Source organism: Rhinopithecus roxellana, chromosome 4 (assembly GCF_007565055.1).
Source record: "Rhinopithecus roxellana isolate Shanxi Qingling chromosome 4, ASM756505v1, whole genome shotgun sequence".
NCBI classification, from domain to species: domain Eukaryota; kingdom Metazoa; phylum Chordata; class Mammalia; order Primates; family Cercopithecidae; genus Rhinopithecus; species Rhinopithecus roxellana.
In genome coordinates this window covers 65,066,097-65,087,679 of record NC_044552.1, presented here as the reverse complement: position 1 = coordinate 65,087,679, position 21,583 = coordinate 65,066,097, and the positions used below count along the sequence as shown (strand labels likewise).

The window sequence follows — 21,583 nt, the reverse complement described above, 5'->3', positions numbered from 1 at the left end:
TCAGCCTCCCGAGTAGCTGGGACTACAGGCGGCCGCCACCTCGCCCGGCTAGTTTTTTGTATTTTTTAGTAGAGACGGGGTTTCACAGTGTTAGCCAGGATGGTCTCGATCTCCTGACCTCGTGATCCACCCGTCTCGGCCTCCCAAAGTGCTGGGATTACAGGCTTGAGCCACCGCGCCCGGCTGATTTTTCAAATGTAGTTGACCTTAAGAATTTATGAATAAAGCCAGAAAAATTAAGCTTAAAAAACACTGAAAGAAAATGAGTACTTAAAATTTCTATTAAAAAATTAACAGGCCACAGTTGCTGATGTTTAGTAAATGTGTTACCAAAATGTGTTACTATGAAGACTGGGGTGTTTCTTGTAATCTCAGCCCAGGTGAAATAAAACCAATATAAAACAAATGCTTACCTAATTAATTAATTGTAACATATTCTTTATGAGGTAGAAGAGTAAGTGAAGCCTTATAGCAGTCTGCTTTCAGTATAGTACCATATTAAGAGAGAAAGAATTTGTCATATGCTTCCAGAATGGTTTGTTGGTAAAATAACCAATGTCTTACAACTTAGATGACAATGTCCCTAGTGTGAAGAAAAACAATTAATTCGGCTAACACAGTTGAATGAAAATATTCCATAAGAAAATATGTAAAGAAATTAGAAGCAAAATAAATGTCTCAAAATGACAAAGCAATTAAGTATATACACAAGATGAACAAGAACATCAATAAAATCATGCAGTGTGCAATACAATGTACATTTATTAAAGTATATGCATTTTTAATGCAACAATAATACTAACAGGTAATAGACAAGTTTTTAATAGTTTATCACTGGCTAATTAAATAACAGCTTTAATTGTATTCATTTTTTAGCTTTTCTACAATGAGCATAAATGACATTTCCTTTTTTCTACATAACTTTTCTAACCAGCAAAAAAGAAAATGGTTTAAAAGAAGAGATGAGATATCTTTGCTAAAATTTAATGCCTACAAAAGATACTTCTGAGCTGTGCATGGTATCCTGAAGCACCTGCCCCTCAAGACAGAATGCTTGTACCACATTTATGCAGCCAAATGCATATAGCAACATAAAGTAAACACATGTCATCTGGATATATATATTAAGACTCTTTCGATGGTCAGGCAGGGTGACTCATACATGTAATCCCAGCACTTTCGGAGGCGGAGGTGGGCAGATCACGAGATCAGGAGTTCGAGACCAGCCTGGCCAACATGGTGAAACCTCGTCTCTACTAAAACTACAAAAATTAGCCGGGCATGGTGGTGCATGCTTATAATCCCAGCTACTCGTGAGGCTGAGGCAGGAGTATCTCTTAAACCTGGGAGGCAGAGGTTACAGTGAGCTGAGATCACGCTGTTGCACTCCAGTTTGCGCAATAGGGTCTCAAAAAAAAAAAAAAAAGAAAAAAGAAAAAAAGACTCTTTTGAACATGGTGAACTGATTTCCCAGACTCTAGCAATTCCTGAGTGTCCTGCTTAGATTTTTTTTTTTTTTTTAATGTACACCGGAACCCCAGTAGCCCCATGACAGGGCCTGGGCATCCTCTAAGCCACTTGGTGGCTTCCATTGTATCATCTCAAAATGAGAGAGCTTACTCCAGTTCATCGAGGGAAATACCACCAGAGTTCTGACTCCAGAGGCACTGGCCTAGGGAGGATAGTGTGTGTGAAGCCCAGCAGGGCCACTAGCTGTTCCCACCAATTACAGTCCTTGCATAGGGGCCAAAGAAATGAATGCCAAAGAGAGTAACAGAGGAGCAAAGGAGTCACATTCCAGGACCTTCCCTTGGGGACTTTTAAAGGAAACATGACAGCTGAGGATCAGCTGGTTGTTTTCTGCTGTTTCCCTTTATGTGATTCAAGCTCACTCAGAAGAAACACAATGAGACAATAGAATAGCCATCTCCTTCCGTCTCTATTTACTCTAGGCATCTAAACTACCTGAATGTAGTGGTGTTTGAGATGTATCATACGGTCAGATTGACTGAGTTTGAAACCTGTTTCTATCACTGGCAAGCTGTGAGATACTCTATATTTTCGTTTTTCTTTCCTTTTTTTTTTTTTTTTTTTTTTTGAGACGGAGTCTCACTACTCTATCACTCAGGCTGGAGTGCAGTGGCGCGATCTCCGCTCACTGCAAGCTCCACCTCCTGGGTTCACGCCATTCTCCTGCCTCAGCCTCCCCAGTAGCTGGGACTACAGGCGCCCGCCACCATGCCCGGCTAATTTTTTGTATTTTTAGTAGAGATGGGGTTTCATCGTGTTAGCCAGGATGGTCTGGATCTCCTGACCTTGTGATCCACCCGCCTCAGCCTCCCAAAGTGCTGGGATTATAGGCATGAGCCACCGTGCCTGGCCTACTTCACTTTCTTCATCTAAAAAAGAAATTGAGATAATAGTGCCTATCTCATAGAATTATTGTAAGAATTGCATGCAATAATGCATGTAAGTAGGTGCTCAGAAGAGTGGGACACAACGTAAGTGCTTTTATCATCATTATCATCATCCTTATAATTTTCATTATCATAACAAGGAGAGATCAGGGAGAAAATTATTGTTATACTTCAGCTCTGGAATACTAGAGTAGCATTCCAAATGAAGGCACTTTGCAAACCTGTATGACACCTTCATACCAATTAGAAAGAGACACCTCTTCGCAACCCCTTTCAAGATATTTGCCTCCTACCTGCTAAAAACACCCATTGTAATACCCACAGACAGCCATGATGCTTTTTCTGGGAAAGGTGCCTCTTCCATTCGTGCAGTGTACAGCCTACAATTCACATAACAATCAGATGGAAGAATTCCCATGGCTTGGTGACGGATGAGTTACTGGGTAACACAGAGGGATGATTCAAAGGAAAAGTAGAACGGGTCCAGAAAATGCCTAGATACATATGTAAAATTCTGGTAAGGTTATGACTAGCCATGTCCCAGGATTCAAAGCTTTTCTGAGATGTTAAAATGAATCATGTAAGTCCCCCAAATGTAAGGAGTCCTCTTCCAAAAATAGGAAATGAAATGACATAGGTGTATGTGTCTGAGGTGATGGAGGAAATGAAGGAAGCCTCTAGATGCAGCTTGAGGTTCATGAGAGGCAGTTCCAGGGGAGAAGTCACAGCTGGGGATCACTGGCATGCAGGAATCAGAAACTTAAATGGGGAAATCTTTTTGAGGAAATGAACAGAGAAAGCTAAAAGCAAGGAGTTCTTCAGGCAATTTCTATGTTTAGGTTCAACTCTGTCCTGAAACATGAAGAGCTCCGTAAGTGCACTCCCTTTTTGAGTCTCTAGTTTTGTGTCCTTCCCGTGATGAGTCTGCAGGCTGCGTGTCACTCACGTTCAGCTAAGACGTAGTGCCCCATAACTCCTCCTGTGGAGACAAGAGACCCAGGAAAGAGGCATCACAAACCTAGGCATCATTTTGCCTCTTCTCTGTTCCTTATTTTCCTCATTCACCCATCTCAATTTAGACCTGGGCACTATTGGATTTCAAGAACCATTATCTCTCATCTGGAAATGCTTATTGGCTTTCTAACTGGTCTCCTCACCTCCCATCTAACTTCTTAACAACACATTCACCATATAAGGGAGATCATGGTCCTCCTTTCTTAGGATCCTTCAGTGACACTCCAGTGATCATAACCCAATATCCCAAAAGACCCTCGGACTCTGTATGAGCTGGCTTCTTTCTGCCTTTCCTTTCCCCACACCACAGATGTTCAGGGAGTAGAAATGCATAATTGGTGAGCGATAGCTATGCAAACTCGGGGTTAAGGTAGAGTCATTAGTTCTAACCTCCTAGTACGCCTTATACTCTCCCACTTGGCATGGTTGTTCCGTCTGTGTAGACCTCCCATCATCTTCAACCTCACCTAATGGAATCAAGCTTCTCCTTCAAGATCCAGAAGGCTTTCTTGATCCCCAGCTGAATGTGATCATTCCTTCCTTTGACACCCTAAGCATTTGCTTCCTGCCTGCTTTAGGACCTCATGGGGTCTTCTTTAACTACATTCACTTGCTATCATTTTCATTCTCTACCAGATTTGGGTTCTGAGAATAGCCACAGTGACTTCTCAACCTCAAAGCCCCTGCACTACCTTAAACAGCTCTTGCAAAATAGTAGGTGCTCTGAAGATGTTTGTTGAATTAGAGACTTTCATTCTAGGGAGAACCATTATTTTCTGTCTCCCAAGGAACTACTGGTGTCCCCAAAGAATATAAATAAGAAAAATGCTTCCCATGGATGTCAGATCCCCTCTGCCCCTCTTCCCACTGTGCTCTGGGGCAGAGATACTAAGAGACTTCTCCTTGTTCCTACTCACTTGAGGTCTGCCTCTTCCTTAATATTATGAACAAAATTCCAATGAACAAGATGATGACAAAAACAGCAATTCCACTGATGACTCCAATGACTAGGGTTCCAGACGGTGAGGGGTCTAAAACAGAAAAAGCAAGTTAAAGTCTTTGATTGCCACCCCCAGCCCACCCCCTAACAAAGAGCAGATCCTTGTCTCACTGCCATAATTACCCCCTCAGGCACTCCTCTCAACCCCCAATAGATTTTCTCAGCTCCTGGCTCTCATCAGTCACATACCCCAGATAGCAAGGAGGGGCTGATCCAGGCCTGGGTGCTCCACCTGGCAAGTATATCTCTGTTCTTCCCCTGGGGGTACAGTCAAAGTTATCCAGCCCTGGTAGGTCCCATCCCCATTGGGCAATACGTCTTTAGGTTTGACCTCCTTGGCATCCATTGGCTGCCTATCCTTCAGCCACTTCATGGTGATGTTCTGGGGGTAGTAGTTCAGGGCCCGACACCGTAGAGTGGTCACTGAAGAGGTCACATGATGTGTCACCTTCACCAAAGGAGGCACTTGACAGGAAAGAGGAAGGATGAGGAGAGGGAATCTGTTTACCCTTGCCAGGAAGATTGGAACTTTCACTTCCTTCTATAGGTTGGAGGAAGGAAATTCCCTTTCAGAAAAAAAAACAAGCTACAGGAGAGACACCATTTTGTGTCCTAAGATTGGACTATAACACAGTGTCACTTGGAGCGCAGTCAGATCAGCTTGTTCTCCTAACATGTAAATATACATATCAGTTACCTATGTTCTTTGTTCTGATAGATAAAATTGCCCTTTATGTGCATTGAAAACGATTGAATATAGATGGTTAGTTTCACCTGGGTCAACCTAGGAGGCATTGTTATAAGAAGGAGCCTTGTAAAATAGGTAGCTTCAGTGATTATTGCTATGTTCTGTGAAAGAAACTTTTAACCTAAAGCATTCTGCTACTCTGGTAAGTGGCCTCACTTGATATTTTGTCCTGGTATTCATATGATAGCTGACATCTCTGAATTCTCTCTCTTCTTTTTTCTTTTCTTTCTTTCTTTTTTTTTTTTAAGATGGAGTCTCACTCTGTTGCCTAGGCTGGAGTGCGGTTGCGCTATCTCAGCTCAGTGCAACCTCTGCTTCCCGGGTTCAAGCGATTCTCCTTCCTCAGACTCCCAATTAGCTGGGACTACAGGCGCGCATAACTGCGCCCAGCTAATTTTTGTATTTTTTTAGAGACGGGTTTCACCATGTTGGTCAGGCTGGTCTCAAACTCCTGACCTCGTGATCCACCTGCCTTGGCCTCCAATTGCTGGGATTACAGGGGTGAGTCACTGCGCCTGGCCTTGACATTTCTGAATTCTTAACAGGTATACATATACAAAGGATTATTGGTTAAATAAAAAGCAAGGGCTGCAGACACTTCCCCTTAAGCCATATGAATGGAGAAAAGAAATTAAACCCATGACTTGTGGTTGCCTCATACATCTCAATTACAAGGTAGAGACTCTAGGATTGAGAAAGTCCCTTCCCAGAATTTGGAGAGGCACACAACCTCAGCCACCTCTGAAACTCCAACCAGGTATTCCATGCCCTACATCCTCCTCCACTCTGCCACTAGAGTATGGGGGCAGAAGTGTGTTTCCACCATACCTGGCCGGTCGAAAACACCTCTCCCCAGCTCCAGCAACTGCTGCAGCTGCGCAGGGCAGTCCCTCTCGAGGTAGGCCCTGTTCTGCCTGGCCCGAATCTTGTGCCTTTCCCACTCCAGCTTGGTGGGCCAGGCCCTGGGTTCTGCTGCTCTCCAATCCAGCGTGTCAGGGCAGAATTCAAGGTGGTCCTGCCCATCATACCCGTACTTCCAGAAGCCCTCGGTACTGTTGTCCTCTTGCATTTTGCAGCCCAGGATGACCTGCAGGGTGTGGGACTCTGGAAAAATCCCCAGCCTTGTTACTGCAACCAAAGGAGTAGGTCCCTATTTCCACCATCCCCAAGGACCAAATGATCTCAGGAAGTAAATTCTTTCCCTCTTCCCTGCTCCCACAAGACAGCAGATTTCCAGCTGTTTCCTTCAAGATGCATGAAAAGATGAAAAGCTCTGACAACCTCCAGAAGGTGAGGCCCCCTCTCCACATACCCTTGCTGTGATTGTGATTTTCCATAATAGTCCAGAAGTCAACAGTGAACATGTGATCCCACCCTTTCAGACTCTGACTCAGCTCCAGCCACATCTGGCTTGAAGTTCTACCGGAAACCCATGGAGTTCGCGGCTCCACACGGCGACTCTCATGATCATAGAACACGAACAGCTGGTCATCCACATAGCCCAAAGCTTCAAACAGGGAAAGACCAAGGTCCTGCTCTGAGGAACCCATGAAGAGGTAGTGGAGAGAGTGTGAACCTGGAGACAGAGCAACAGGCCTTCACCATGTGCAGTAGGAGGGGAGCTGGATGTTGAGGCTCCACACACCTGCATCAACTCATACTATCAGTTGTGTCTGGTCCTCTATTGTGAAGGGTGAGTTGCAGTCCCATCTTTCTTCCATTTGACAGTCCTGGCTGCTCTCTCTTTGTGTGACTTTCTCTGCCACACGTGGCTGCCATCCCCTCACTGCCCCCAGACCCTATTCCAATACTCATGATTAGACAGACTCCACTAAAGCTGGTGGATTCTAGAAAATGTTAAGATGTCTCTAGCTATGGTAGTTGAACTCAGGAGTTGGTGGTCAGAGCAAATTAGACCCAAATCCTGAGGAATTCATAAAGGTTTTTTTGTTTTTGTTTTTTTTTTTTTTGAGACTGAGTCTCACTCTATTGCCCAGGCTGGAGTGCAGTGGCACAATCTTAGCTCACTGCAACCTGCACCTCCTGGATTCAAGGGATTCTCCTGCCTAAGCCTCCTAAAAACCTGGGACTATAGGCATGTGCCACCACACCAGGCTAATTTTTGTATTTTTAGTAGACATGGGGTTTCACCATGTTAGCCAAGCTTGTCTCAAACTCCTGACTTCAAGTGATCTGCCTGCCTCAGCCTCCCAAAGTGCTGAGATTGCAGGAGTGAGCCACTGTGCCCAGCCTTGGCCCTGAATTCTTACACTGAACTGCCTATATGGCCTCACTACTTGGATGCCTGACTGGAATCTCAAACTTAGGATGTCCAAATCCAGATCCTTGATTTACCCCCAAACTGCTCTTTCCTCTGCCTTCACCATCTCAGAAATGGCATTGCCAATTACCTCACTGCTCAGGCCAATAAAATTAAAATAAAGAACAAAGTCAACTTTAACTCTTCTCTTTTTTCAGGGGGTGGGGGGAGACAGGATCTTGCTCTGTCATCTAGACTGAAGTATAGTGGCACAATCATGGCTCACTGCAGCCTCAACTTCCTGGGCTCAAGCAATCCCCCACACCTCAGCCTCCCTAGTAGCTAGGATCACAGGTGCATGCCACCACACCCGGCTAGTTTTTGTATTTTTTGTAGAGAAGGGGTTTTGCCATGTTGCCCAGGCTGGTCTTGAACTCCTGAGCTCAAGAATCTGCCCTCCTTGGCCTCCTCCTTGGCATGAGCTACCACACCCAGCTAATTCTTCTCTTTCTCTCACACAACATAGAATCCTTCATCAACTTCCTTCAAAATATATTCAGGAGACAACGGTTTCTCACTCCCTTTTATGTTCCCACCCAGCCCACTCCACCATCTCTTGTGTGGACTGTGTAACAGCTTCCTGGATGGGCTCCCTGCTTTTACTGTTGCTCCCTTCATTCTGCTTTCCACATAGTAGCCAGAGTAATCTTTTTAAAGCCTGTGACAGATCACAGTTACTCCTTGGCTAGAATTCACACCACAGCCTACAGGCACCTGCACAACCTTGTTTGTGGCTCCTCTTCTGACCCCATTACCTACTTCTTGGCCTCTAACCCCCAGCACTACTTTTTTTTTTCAACCCGAGCTTCTTAACCAGGAGTTTGTCTCCTAGGTGACATGTGGCAAAGTTTAGAGACATTTTTGGTTGTCAAGACTGGGGGAGTGCTCCTAGCACCTAGTGAGTAGGGAGGATGAGTGCTCCTAGCACCAGGTGAGTAGAGACGACAGGATACTGCTGGACATGCTACATGCAGATGGTAGTCCCTGTTCCCACCCCCAACACACACACACACATGAGTAGTGCTGAGAAAACCTGCTTTTTAATCCAACTTGCCAGGCCCACTCAGTTTTCCTGGGAAATACTGCTCCCAGTCAATATCATTCTTATTTCCTTCATGTCTCTGCTCAAGTGTCAGCCCCAGAGTGACTTGTCCTGACTTCTCTGCTTCTCATAACACCCATCGTTTCCTGATGTTGCATATCTTTTTGCTCATTTGCTTATTGTCATCTCTCCCACTAGAATGCAAAATATCAAAGGGTAAAGACTTGTTTCCCTGCTCTCTCCCTTGGGCCTTGAACAGTGCAACACATGGTTGGGACTCATTTACACTTGTAAACAATGAATATTTCTGCTCAACCTGAAATTTTATTATTCAGCCTCTAATGCAGTGTGATGTTTAAGAATCATAGCTATGAAGTGGAGACGTGAGCTCTGCCACCAAAGCCCAGTGTACTATTGAATAAACTTGCCAGGAAGCAGGCCGTGCATGCCTCATTCTTGTCATGTGTAAAATGTAGATACACATAGTACCAAAACTCAAAGTGCTGTGCTGAGGCCGGCGTGTGACCCACAGAACACTGTGCTAGACTACAGGGCAAAATCACTCTCAACTAAGATTAGAAGCAGCTATAGTACTTGAAATAATATCAGAAAACCTGATTACTTATATACTTTGTAACCTGAAAAGAGTTATTTAATCTGAATTCCAGTTAACTTCTAGTAAATAAACATATTATTAGCTCCTACCTCCCTATGCCTAGTGAAAATCAAATAGGATCAGATATGAATGTAACTTACAACTGAGTGCATTGCTTACATGTTCATTATCAGTACTTTGACGTTCTTTAGAGGCCTCTTAATTACACAGCACACTGCAAATCAATAAAACCTGGCTGAAAAGAGAACTGTTCAGTTCAAACGTTGAAAACTAACATATACTCAATTTTCCAGGCAAAAGAACAATTGCCAAGAGTGGGGAAAGGCCCGAGGTAGGCCTCTCTCAGAAGCCTCCCACCCCCAGAGACCTCCACCCCAGGTCTCACCAAAAGTGGGTGGAATGGTGAAGAATTCAGATCCCCAGCCCCACTCTTCCGCGCCCCCACCACCCAGCGCATTCGTTCCGAGGTGGAAACCCCGTGCGGATCCTGCTGTGGGTTCGCTCAGCCTTCTCGGCAAGCATGCACGGAAGAACTTCCTGTTTGGAGATGACTGGGGAAAAAACTGCACAGCTGACATTGGAAATAAACCCGAGATCCAGGTCCAAGGAACCCCAGGCTTACCTCAGCTCAAGTGAGGAACTACGAGATTTATTTAAAAGCATTCTGGTTGGGGGAAGGGAGTGGGCGGTTCGAAAAGTCACTCCGAAGAGCCGGGACAGCCGGGGGAGGGGACAGGTCCTGGGGCGAGGGACCCCCATATGCAGCTCAGTGGCAGGCATTCCCTCCCGGGGTTTGGACGCAGAAAGTAGGGAGAGGGGACTACGGATAGGGCTGAGCAGGTCCTCCAAAGTTAGCAAACTCCCTAGCGCAAAGAAAAGCTAGTTTCGATTTTTCCACCCCCGCCGCGCCCCTCGTTGGCCCGCAGCCCTTGGACTCACGCAGCAAGCGCCCCTGCAGGACCGCGGTCTGCAAAAGCATCAGGAGGAGAAGCGCCGGCCTGGCTCGCGGGCCCATTTCCCCAGCTCTGACCGCACGTCCCCGTTAAGTCTCCGCTTCTTTGGTGGGGCGGGGAAACGGCGATGGCTCCAGAAGTCACCCTACAGCTATTGCCTAGGCTCAGGAGATGCCCAGTAAAACTTCCTGGTGAAAAGCAATAGGTCTTCAGAACTTTAATTCTCTCTCTCCTACAGCAGAAGGTATCTGCTTGTGAAACTCTAGGTGATCCAGTGTCCCCCTTGGTTTTTAAATCCTGAAGGAGTGTTGCTGATTGGGGAAAGTATCTTCACAATGTTCTGATGGAAACTTTAGGTATTTAAATATTTATTATTTTCAAAATTCAATTATACATTTAAAAATTTTATCTCGACCTTAGACCAACTTATGTCTTATTTGATTTAGAAATATAAAGCTTTTTCATTTTGATTTTGATTCAAATTAATTAAATCATAACGTTAACCAATTAGATCCTACTGAAACACCTTCCACAGCCTTCGTAATTGAATTATCTGACAAGTTTTTCACAAACTTTACAGTATTGGGATGACTTGGAAAATGATTAAACATATTGAGGCCTGCTCCTAACCCCAGATACACTGATTTAATGGGTAATTGTTAGGTAGTTAGACATTAGCAGCTGGAAGGGGACGACAGAAGAGAGCAGAAAGGCTGTCACTAAGACAGCCACTGGCCCATCTAAGTTCAGGCCCAAGACTACCTTAACGCCACCCTAAGGGATGGAGTTTATGATGAAGTCTGTGGCCAAAATATCCTGGAGAAAGAGAAAGGAGGGTACAGGTGGAAATTCCCTAAAGTGGCACATACCCAATAACACAAAACCCTGTCCTTCATTATATTACCCATGACCATCATTATAATAGAATTTACATACAGTTTTGACCCCATCCCTGGGAGGCTTTTCTTAACGAATTATAGGTAAGAACACGCGCAGTTTAATTTTAGTTTATATAGCTATAAAATTCAATCACATAACATCATCCTGTCCCTCAGATACAGCCCAAACCTCAACTCCTCCCCACAAACCCGATGAAAGCACCTTAAACTCTGTAAAGAGGTGCCAATTTCACTGTGCAGAAATCAGCCCGCTCTCCCTCTGTGAGTGTATTATTATGCTTCAATAAACTTCGCTTTAAACTTGCATTTTGGTGTTAGTTTGTAGTTCTTTGCTCACTATCACAAGAACTGAGATTGCTAGTTCAGAGCTCCAGCTCTAATAATCTCCTCAGTTAAAGGATCCATCCCAACGCAGAATTCCCGGTAACAGTACGGGATGCCACCTGGGCAACAAGATTTTAAAAGCTTTCTTCTTCCCTCAATGAAGTTTGGGAATTATTGCCTTAGACATTTCAAACCATATAAATAAATTTAATACACCTGATTTGCTCCAAACCTTTACATATTTAGCAAATTCAACAGGCATTATTTTTGTAAGTGTGTATACAAATATTGGCAATTCAAGAAAATCAAACTTAGGATATCAAAGCCTCAACTGTAGGCGAACAGATAAAATAACATTGGAAAAATGTAGAATATTGATGGTGGGCACATTGGGGCTGATAGTACTATTCCTTTTTTTCAATTTTTGGTAACATATAATTCGCATACCATACAATTAATCTATTTAAAATACAAAATTGGCCTGACTCGGTGGCTCACGCCTGTAAAAATCCCAACACTTTGGGAGGCCAAGGCAGGCAGATCACCTGAGGTCAGGAATTCGAGACCAGCCTGGCCAACATGGTGAAACCCCGTCTTTACTAAAAACACAAAAATTAGCCAGGCATGGTGGCAGGCACCTGTAATCCCAGCTACACGAGAGGCTGAGGCAGGAGAATCGCTTGAACCTGGGAGGCGGAGGTTGCAGTGAGCTGAGATCGTGCCATCGCACGCCAGCATGGGAGACAAGTGTGAAACTTCATCTCAAAAAAAAAAAAAAAAAGAAATTAGCTGTGTGTGGTGGCAAGCGCCTGTAATCCCAGCTACTCGGGAGGCTGAGACAGGAGAATCGCTTGAACCCCAGAGGCAGAGGTTGCGATGAGCCGAGATCGCACCATTGCACTGCAGCCTGGACAACAAGAGCGAAACTCCGTCTCAAAAATAAAATAAAATAAATAAAATAAAATGCAAAAAATAATGGATTATAGTATATTTACAGAGATGTGTAACTATTACGAAAATTTTACAACATTTTCTATCTCCCCCAAAAGAAACCATGTTCCCCTAATTCAGTACCCCTAATTCATCACCTCCCAGATTCCTCCATTCTCCCTCTTCTTCCCTCCCAGTCCTAGACAATCATTAATCTACTTTCTTTCTATTTGGAACATTTAGTACTCATAGGCCCGTATAATATATTGCTTTGCCATGACTGGCTTCTTTCATTTAGCGTAATGTTTTTATGTATGTTTTTCATGGACTAATAATATCTATTTTAAGGACATACCACAACATATTTTATTTATTCATTCATCAGCTGATGGAGATTGGTTTGTTTCTACTTTATGGCTGTTGGGAATAGTGCTGCTGAAAACATTTATGTACAAGCTTTTTTTGTGGACTTATGTTTCGATTTCTTTTGGTTATATATATAGGAGTGGGTTTGCTGGGTCATATGGTAACTTTGTTTAACCTTTTGAGGAATAGCTACATTCTTTTCCAAAGTAAGGATTTTACCCTCCTATCAGCAGTGTATGAGAGTTCTGATTTCTCTCCATTTTTGCCTGGGTTTTTGAATCAGGGCCCCAGATAGAACAAAAACGTGGTTATTCAGTTGTTCCACCATCACTTGTTGAGAAGACTCTTTTTTCACTGAAGTGTTTTGGCACGCTTATCAAAAATCAATCTACCATAAATGTGAAGTTTATTTCTGGAGTCCCAATTTTATCCCATTATGTTATAATCCTATTTTTTTTTTTTTTTTTTTTTGACAGAGTCTCACTCTGTTGCCCAGGCTGGATTGCAGTGGTGTGATCTTGGCTCACTGCAACCTCCACCTCCCGAGTTCAAGTGATTCTTCTGCCTCAGCCTCCCAAGCAGCTGGGATTACAGTTACCTGCCGCCATGCCTGGCCAATATTTGTATTTTTAGTAGAGACGGGGTTTCATCATGTTGGTCAGGCTGGTCTGGAAGTCCTGACCTCAGGTGATCTGTCCACTTCAGCCTCCCAAAGTGCTGGGATTACAGGTGTGAACCACCATGCGCAGACTGTAATCCTATCTTTATGTCAGGACTACACTGTCTTGATTACTATAGCTTTGTAGTAAGTTGAATTCAAGAACTTTCTCAACTTCAAATATGATCTTCTTTTGGAAGACTATATCAGCTATTCTCAGTCTGCTGAATTTCCATACGAATTTTAGGATCTATTATCAATGTCTATTCTATTTTTGTATGTGTTTTAATATTTTCATAAGAATGCATTTAAAGGTTTTTTTTTCAAGAAAAACAGTAAAAATCAGAACACTGGGGGTCAGGCGCATTTAATAGGCAGAAGAAGGATGAAAACTCGTCATATAAACAAAAAAGAAATGACCAACCATATTCTGGAAGCCAGCCATCGAGTGGTTATTGGTGCCAAAAGCTGCAGAGAAATGTTGTCAGATGTACCTGAAAATTGTCCATTGTATTTGGACATTAAGAGACTTAGAAGACTTAAGCCATAGATTGTTCAGTGAGACCCCGAGGTTAAATGGTCTGAAGGTGAATAGACTATTTCACCTTCAAGAGAGCAGGTAGGAAGCTATAAATCCAGGTCTAAAAAGTTGACTGAACTGGTAAGGAAGAAACTCTCTGATCTTAAGCCACTCTACCCTGGCTCCACCTTCTGCTGCAAGCACACAGAAATGCTGAAATTCAACACTCACAAAGGCTAGTAAGCTGGAAATGACACAAATTACTCCTGGGAAAGTCAAATTCAGAATTAGGCCATATTTGTTGGGGTTCAGATTTCCATGTACACTTGGGAAAGGGTTTAGCGTATAGGCACATGCATGAAGGGAACAAGTATAGGGCTGTGTTCATAAGGTCAAGAGTTGAAGGCCAGGCATGGTGGCTCTTGCCTGTAATCCCAGCACTTTGGGAGGCTGAGGCAGGAGGATGGCTTGAGTCCAGGAATTCAAGACCAATCTGGGAAACATAGGTAGACCCTGTCTCCATAAAAAAATTAAAAAATAAAATTAATCAGGTGTGGTGGCACACACTTGTGGTCCCAGCCACTCAGGAGGCTGGGAGGATCACTTAAGCCTGGGACATTGAGGCTGTAGTGAGCCATGATAGTGCTACTGCACACCAGTCTAGGTGACAGAATGAGACCCTGTCTCAAAAAAAAGAGCAGTATCCACACCCCAGGAAAGTGGTTGAAGATCTATTTTTCTCTGTAAACCTAATACAGAATAGAGTGACAAATGTGTGTTGTGGAAAGAAATGGGGTGAGAGCTACGTAGATGCAAAACAATACATCCCCACATAACACTTGTTAATTATCCTTTTCCACCCACTTATGGGATGAATTGCATCTCCCCAAAAGATATTCTGTCCTAATCCTCAGTAGAAGATCATGAGAACATGATCTTATCTGGAATAGGGTGAGTTAACTGGTTAAGAAGAGATTATAGTGGAATAGGGTGAGTCCTCCAAGCAATGACTGGTATCCTCACAGACATAGAGGCACAATGGCCAGGTAGAGATGGAGGCAGAGATTGGAGTTATGCTGCCACAAACCAAGGAACACAGGAAGCTGCTGGAAGTGGAAACAGGCAAGAAAGAATCCTTTCCCGGAAGCTACAGAGGGATCTTGACCCTGATAATACCTTGATCTCAACTGGCCTACATAACTGTGAGAAAATAATTATCTTTTGTTCTAAGCCACCCAGTTAACGGTACTTTGTTATGGCAGACCTAAGGAACTTGATATACATTCCTTTTACTGTCATAGAAGTTTTGAGTCTTTTAAGTAGGTCTGTCCCCTTCCTCCTAGTGTCAACGCATGGAATTTCTCTCTTTGTGCCTTGAAAAGTGAAAGGTCTTTGAACTGCTAATGAAATAAATCTCAGCGTGAAACCAGGTGCTGTACCTCACACCTGTAATCTCAGCACTTTGGGAGGATGAGGCGGGCAGATCACTTGAGGTCAGCAGTTCTAGACTACTCTGGCCAACATGGTGAAACCCCATCTCTACAAAAAACAAAAAAAGTTATCCTAGCCAGGCATGGTGGTACACACCTGTAGTTCCAGCTACTCGGGAGGCTGAGGCAGGAGAATTGCTTGAATCTGGGAGGTGGAGGTTGTAGTGAGCCGAGATAACACCATTGCACTCTAGCCTGGGTGACAGAGCAAGACAGTCTCAAAAAAGAAAAATGAAATTTCAGCATTATAGGATAAAAATGTTTCTCCTTCCCCTCAAACTTTAAAAAAGCAGAAGTCTGCATCATAAAATGGTCTTTGCCAGTGTTATTTTTAGTATAACAAAGGAATCTTGCAAGGCTACCATATCTCAGCAATTGTCACCATGTTTTGTAAGAATCACTTCCGAAAGTGTCTGAATTGATTGTTTGTCTCATTTAATTATTTGTTTCTTGTCTCATACTGCAATGGATATCTGTCTTGTTAGTATAAATATTTGTGCATTTTGTTGTTGTTAAAACAACTTTTTTGGCCTGTCTTCTTCCACCTATGAGGTAATATAAAACTCATATTTAACACATTTTGCAGCAGGACAAGCCACAGACAAAGCCCCTCAGACACCGAGTTAAAGAAGGAAGGGCTTTATTCAGCTGGGAGCTTTGGCAAGACTCACGTCTCCAAAAACCGAGCTCCCCGAGTGAGCAATTCCTGTCCCTTTTAAGGGCTTACAACTCTAAAGGGGTCCATGTGAGAGGGTCGTGATCGATTGAGCAAGCAGGAGGTATGTGATTGGGAGCTACATGCACCAATAATCAGAACAAAACAGAACAGAACAGGGATTTTCACAGTGCTTTTCCATGCAATTTCGGGAATCTATAGATAACATAACTGGCTAGGTCGGGAGTTGATCTTTAACCAGACCCAGGGTGAGACACTGGACTGTCTGCCTGTGGATTTCATTTCTGCCTTTTAGTTTGTACTTTTTCTTTCTTTGGAGGCAGAAATTGGGCATGAGACAATATGAGGGATGGTCTCCTCACTTATTCACCCCCTTTGAGAATCTCACTCTTTAGTGGGAGTTCTCACTTTTATTCTCACTACCCATGTCTTCTTGAAAGACAGATTGACAGTGATTCATGTAGTACACTTGTGCTGCAGCATTTTGGTGAGCTAAGATAGCAATGAAGCTTTTTATCACTTGAAGAAGCACAGGTAGAAAACAAGGGAGCAGTAATCAGATTTCTATTGCTATTATAACTACTATTATAAGAGTTTTAAATCTTAGCACTGGAAACCATTTTTCAAACATGACCCCAGGGTCAAATCCATGCCACACTTGCAACGGGAACATGTACCAGTTTTGTCATATCTCTAACTATATCTTTAACTACTTGCCCTTGATTATCTATGTGTAGTCAGCAATTAGTAAGGTTAAATTTCCTACAGACCCCTCCTTCAGTTGCTAGCAAGTAGTTGAGAGCCAATCTGTTTTGATAGATAGCATTTCTCATCTGAGTTTCTTTACGGGCCAGAATAGTCAAGGCTCTGCTGATCTTATTAGTGATTATTTCTAATCGCTAATAAGATCACTACACAGCTTGTAACTGTATGATTCAGTTGAGCATGTAAATGGTGGTCTGGTATCCCCACGAGCTATCTTGTGCCCAAGTAGCAGGCCCATAATATTGTATGATTCTCTCAGGGGGCCATTCATTATTTTTCCAATTTTCTATAGCTATACCTTTCTTTTTTTTTTTTTTTTTTTTTTTTTTTTTTTGTGGGAAGCATAGACAGGGAAGCCCAGGAGTTTGCCTGTGTTTATGGGAAGTAGGAAGAAAGATGGTTTAACAGTGCCAATAGCACAACTACCTGCCCACTGGTTGGGTAATTTGGCATAAGCTGTATGCCCACATATCCAGTATAATCCAGTGGGGCCTGTCCAGTCCCAGTGGGACTCTGAGTGGGTCCACACAGTTTGCAACTTTCGGAATTTACTAAATGGATTTTTCTTAGTGTGGTTTGAACTCCACTAGGTGGCTGTTTTTGTAGTATTATTATACAATTTTTGCCCAAGGCAGCTGAGTCTTCCCATAGGAAGGGTGAAGTCCTTCCCCACTCTTGCTATACAGTATTGTCTACTGATTGAGGCTTTTAGTACCCAGAAGTTATCAGGGTGATTCTTTTGAGCCAGAAATTTATCAGGAACTGGGTCTGTAGGTACTAATTCTTGGGCTTCCCATGGCCATTGATTTCCCATTACAGTTCATCCACATACATAACACGAAGTGACACTGAGAGACTCGGCTACATGCTCAGCTAACTGCAGAAACAAATTTCTTGTTTTTCCTGGAATTTCTGGTACCAGCACATTCAGTTCATCATAGAAGTTTTGAAATACTGGCTCAGGAGAGCATTGATAAACTTCTCCTCAAACCACCATATTTATTCGAGGATTCAGTCCAGCCCCATCTATTTCTAGGGTTACATGCTCCCCTTTTTTCCAGCGAGAATCAAGGGGATTGGTTATTACCAGGTCTAAGGGGTTACGCTGACCACTGGTACAGGAAGGGCCACTTTTCCCTTTCTGAAGGTGGACAGGATTATTTTTATTTTTTATCCAAGTAGCCTAAATGACACAAGACCAGTATCTACATTTATTTCCACACAGTCCTAATTTATGACAAATGTACTTATTTTCTGCCATATAGCCTCATTCCTAATTAAGAGAACCACATCCTATTTCTAACTTATTACTATTAATGACAGCTCAGGCATCAAATTTCAAGGTGACTTGTTTGGGCACTCCTTTTTCTTCTGTTTTGGCTAACACTTTACTCATATCATTTATGAGACCTCACCAGTCTTCAGTCCTTAATCTTATTTCAAAAACTGTGATCATGGGAGGCTCAGATGGGTCATAACACACATCAGGTTGGTCATTTCCTGGGCTATATACCTTGTATAGAATAGCATTATACAAACAAGTTCTTTTTAGAGTCCCTGTACGCTTATAATAACCATAAAATAATAGGACTGTAGCAACATTTTGTCCTACCTCAGTGACTTGATGTATACACTGGGAACAGTCCTCAGTCTGAGGAAGATCAATTGAAGTCTTTACTGTCCAAGTTCAAATTTTAAGGAAAATGAGTCCTGTGATGAGTTTTCTCATGCTTCGGCCATGTGTGGACTAGTCAGCTTCCAGGAGTAACTGGAGCAGGGCTTGTTGTCTTCTTCAGAGTCACTTTGCAGGGGTTGGCGAAGCTGCCACATACAGCTCACAGTCTACTGATGTTCAAGGATGGTTTTGGAGGTTGGGCCCACTAGAATAAACTGAGTCCAATACCTCTACACAGTTATGTTCAACTGGGCTCTCTGATACCAGGAGCAAGGTGGTGGAGTTTAGGGTATTGTAAACTTCAATGGTTATGCGGGGATTTTCACATAGCAAGTTTTGGTTCTTGGTTAATCTAGCATTTGTTAGCCAATGATGTATTCATTAAAGTCACCACAGCATGAGAGGCCTTTAAGTTTAGGTTTTGTCCAAGAATTAGCTTATCTGCCTCTTGTGCTAGCGGGGCTGTCGCTGCCAAGGCTCTGAAGCATGGGGGCCAACCCTTAGAAACTCCATCTAGCTGTTTGGAGAGGTAGGCTACTGGCCGCTACCAGGGCCCTACAGTCTGGGGCAAAACTCCAACCGCCATTTTTTCTCTTTCTGACACATAGAGTGTAAAGGGCTTTGTCAGGTCAGGTAGCCCCATGGCTGGGGCCGACATGAGTTTTTCTTTTTTTTTTTTTTTTTTTTTTTTTTTTTTTTTTTTTTTTTTTTTTGAGACGGAGTCTCGCTCTGTCGCCCAGGCTGGAGTGCAGTGGCCGGATCTCAGCTCACTGCAAGCTCCGCCTCCCAGGTTCACGCCATTCTCCTGCCTCAGCCTCCCGAGTAGCTGGGACTACAGGCGCCCGCCACCTCGCCCGGCTAGTTTTTTGTATTTTTTAGTAGAGACGGGGTTTCACCGTGTTAGCCAGGATGGTCTCGATCTCCTGACCTCGTGATCCGCCCGTCTCAGCCTCCCAAAGTGCTGGGATTACAGGCTTGAGCCACCACGCCCGGCCGAGTTTTTCTTTTAACTCGTGAAAAACTCATTCCTGTTGGTTGTAATAGATGTAGTTTATCCAATCTACATTTTTATTAACTGTTACCCACCAAAATATTGACTCAAATCCTGCAACTATTTGATTTTGGGCTTTAAATTGATCTGGTATTCCCCATGGAACTCCAATTGCATCTAAATAGATGTGAGAGTTGAAAGACCTATAAGGGGCTCTCTCGCTTTACGATGTCTTATTTTTCCTCCCTCTGGTTGATGAAATGCCAGGGTGAAAGGGATAGCCAATTGGACTAAAGTACAAGTGCCACTCCAGTTATTCGGCGGAGTGCCCAGTAAAGGTCTACCACAATACCACCACACATCTGCTCGGGGATGAACAAGGGCTGACTGATTGATAAGCTCTTGAAAATTCTTAAGTTCTCTGCATCCCTTCAGGTCTCCAAGGAATGCTAAGTTTCCTCCCTGACATTAAACAAGAAGTGAATTTTGTGTTAGGAGACGGAAGCTGGATGGTCCTTGGGGGCTGACCTGCAGGGTGCCAGACTTTGAGATATAGCAGAGAGAGCTTGGCATGACTTATTACTCCAAGCTGTAGAATGCTGGAAAACAGTTACCATGCAGCCCATGCCTGGTCAACTGGAGGACCACCTAAGTGGAAAGGGGACAATGTGGGCCTCTGGCCTGCCATGTGCACAAGCATAACAATTGCTTTTGTTTAATGTGTGGATGGAATATTTGATCCATTCCAACCAGGCATTTGCATCTTGGCATCCTGCTTAATTGCCAAAATTTGTTTTAAGTCTTTAACTTCTATGATCCTGTAGTAAAATGAATGTATGATTTCAGGAAATTACAAAAACTGGTCGGGGCAGTCCATCCTTGCTCTTTAGTGGTCCATGCAACGTTGGACCAACTACAGCATAAAAGCTCTATATTGAGGGGCAAGACTCCTGGTTGACACTGGTGTCTTTATCGAAATCTCCCTGGATTAAATGGTCCCAATTTACTAATGCCCAGTCTAAGGAGAGTCAAGAGGGACAGAGGTACTTTTCTGAAGTAGAGAGCTGTCTTTGACTTGGCAAGTCCCCACAGGGTATAACAAGGCAAGCATTAAATTCAAATGTTTGAGGTGAAATTGACTTGGTTATGTTAATAACTAGATGGTCAGAAATAGAGTGAGGAAAGAAGAAAGAGTAATAGAATAGGTGAAGGAGTTAAATTTTTCTTAGCTTTAGTTTGGTAGAGTTTTCCCCTGGGACTAAGGGGAACAAGAAATTTGTTTTTGCAGTTAGCTGAGCATATAGCCCAGTCTCCCATGACTCTGGAGGGGGTGGCACCTTCTTGACTTGGGTGTGATGAGTCCATCCCTTTTTCACTGTATGAACAGCACTCTCGGTGGTTAGCAGCACAAGGTAGGGTCCTTCCTAGCCTGGCTCGAGTTTTCCTTCTTCCCACCCTTTGATGAGAACATGATCTTCAGGCTGGTGCTGGTTTATCGGAAATTCTAGGGGTGGTACATGTGCTAAAAGACTTTTAGTTTTGAGGGAAAGGAAAGTGGAAGATAAACCAAGCATATAATTTTTAAGAAATTGACCTTTTGTTTAAAATGTGAGGACATCAGCAGTGGACTTTATAGTCCCTGATGCCTTCTTACTGAGAAATTTCCTTTAGCACCTATGTTTATTAGTTTTTAGAACAAAGAAAGTCAAACACTATTTCATATTTGACAACACTTCCTGTATGTTTATACCAGATAAGCTAGATTTCACCTTTATATTAGTGTGTTATTAATGTTAAACTTAGTTTTAATAAAACTTTGTAGACATATTTATTTAATTTTTAATGTCTGACCATAAGGTAAGATTTTTATATACTTTTTTTTAACCTTTTATAATTTTTGTTAAAGAACAGGTTAGTGCTTTAAGAAAAACCCGTTGTGTGTGTTTTTTTTAATGTTCAGTTCACAGAAAAACTGGATTATACCCCTTTAACTTTAGCCAATATGCTTAGACACAGAATTTTCTTTACAATTAACATTTCAAAAATTGCTTAAACCTTCAAAACAATTTTTGTAACCGTTTAATGTAGGTAAAAATCCACAGTCTTATGCCTCCTTATAATCCTTTTACCAAAAGTATATTTTACTTTCCTTATATACCTTGTACATAAACTGTTTCTT

The 21,583-nt window shown here is 43.0% G+C and overlaps 1 protein-coding gene across 3 annotated transcripts; it reads right to left on the bottom strand.

Moving 5' to 3' along the window:
• Positions 1 to 1,504: 1,504 nt before the first annotated feature.
• HFE (homeostatic iron regulator) lies at positions 1,505 to 10,350 on the bottom strand. Of its 3 annotated transcripts, XM_010364891.2 has the most exons (6): positions 10,097 to 10,350; positions 6,492 to 6,755; positions 6,008 to 6,283; positions 4,621 to 4,896; positions 4,349 to 4,462; positions 1,505 to 3,396 (listed from the first exon to the last, which is right to left on the bottom strand). In XM_010364891.2, the coding sequence occupies exons 1-6, from the start codon at positions 10,170 to 10,172 to the stop codon at positions 3,356 to 3,358; spliced, it is 1,047 nt and encodes a 348-aa protein (XP_010363193.1). In that variant the 5' UTR covers positions 10,173 to 10,350; the 3' UTR covers positions 1,505 to 3,355. The 3 variants fall into 3 exon arrangements, with proteins under 3 accessions (XP_010363193.1, XP_010363199.1, XP_030784332.1); XM_010364897.2 differs by lacking the exon at positions 6,492 to 6,755 and having other exon boundaries at positions 10,097 to 10,325; XM_030928472.1 differs by lacking the exons at positions 6,008 to 6,283; positions 6,492 to 6,755.
• Between the last annotated feature and the right edge of the window lie 11,233 nt (positions 10,351 to 21,583).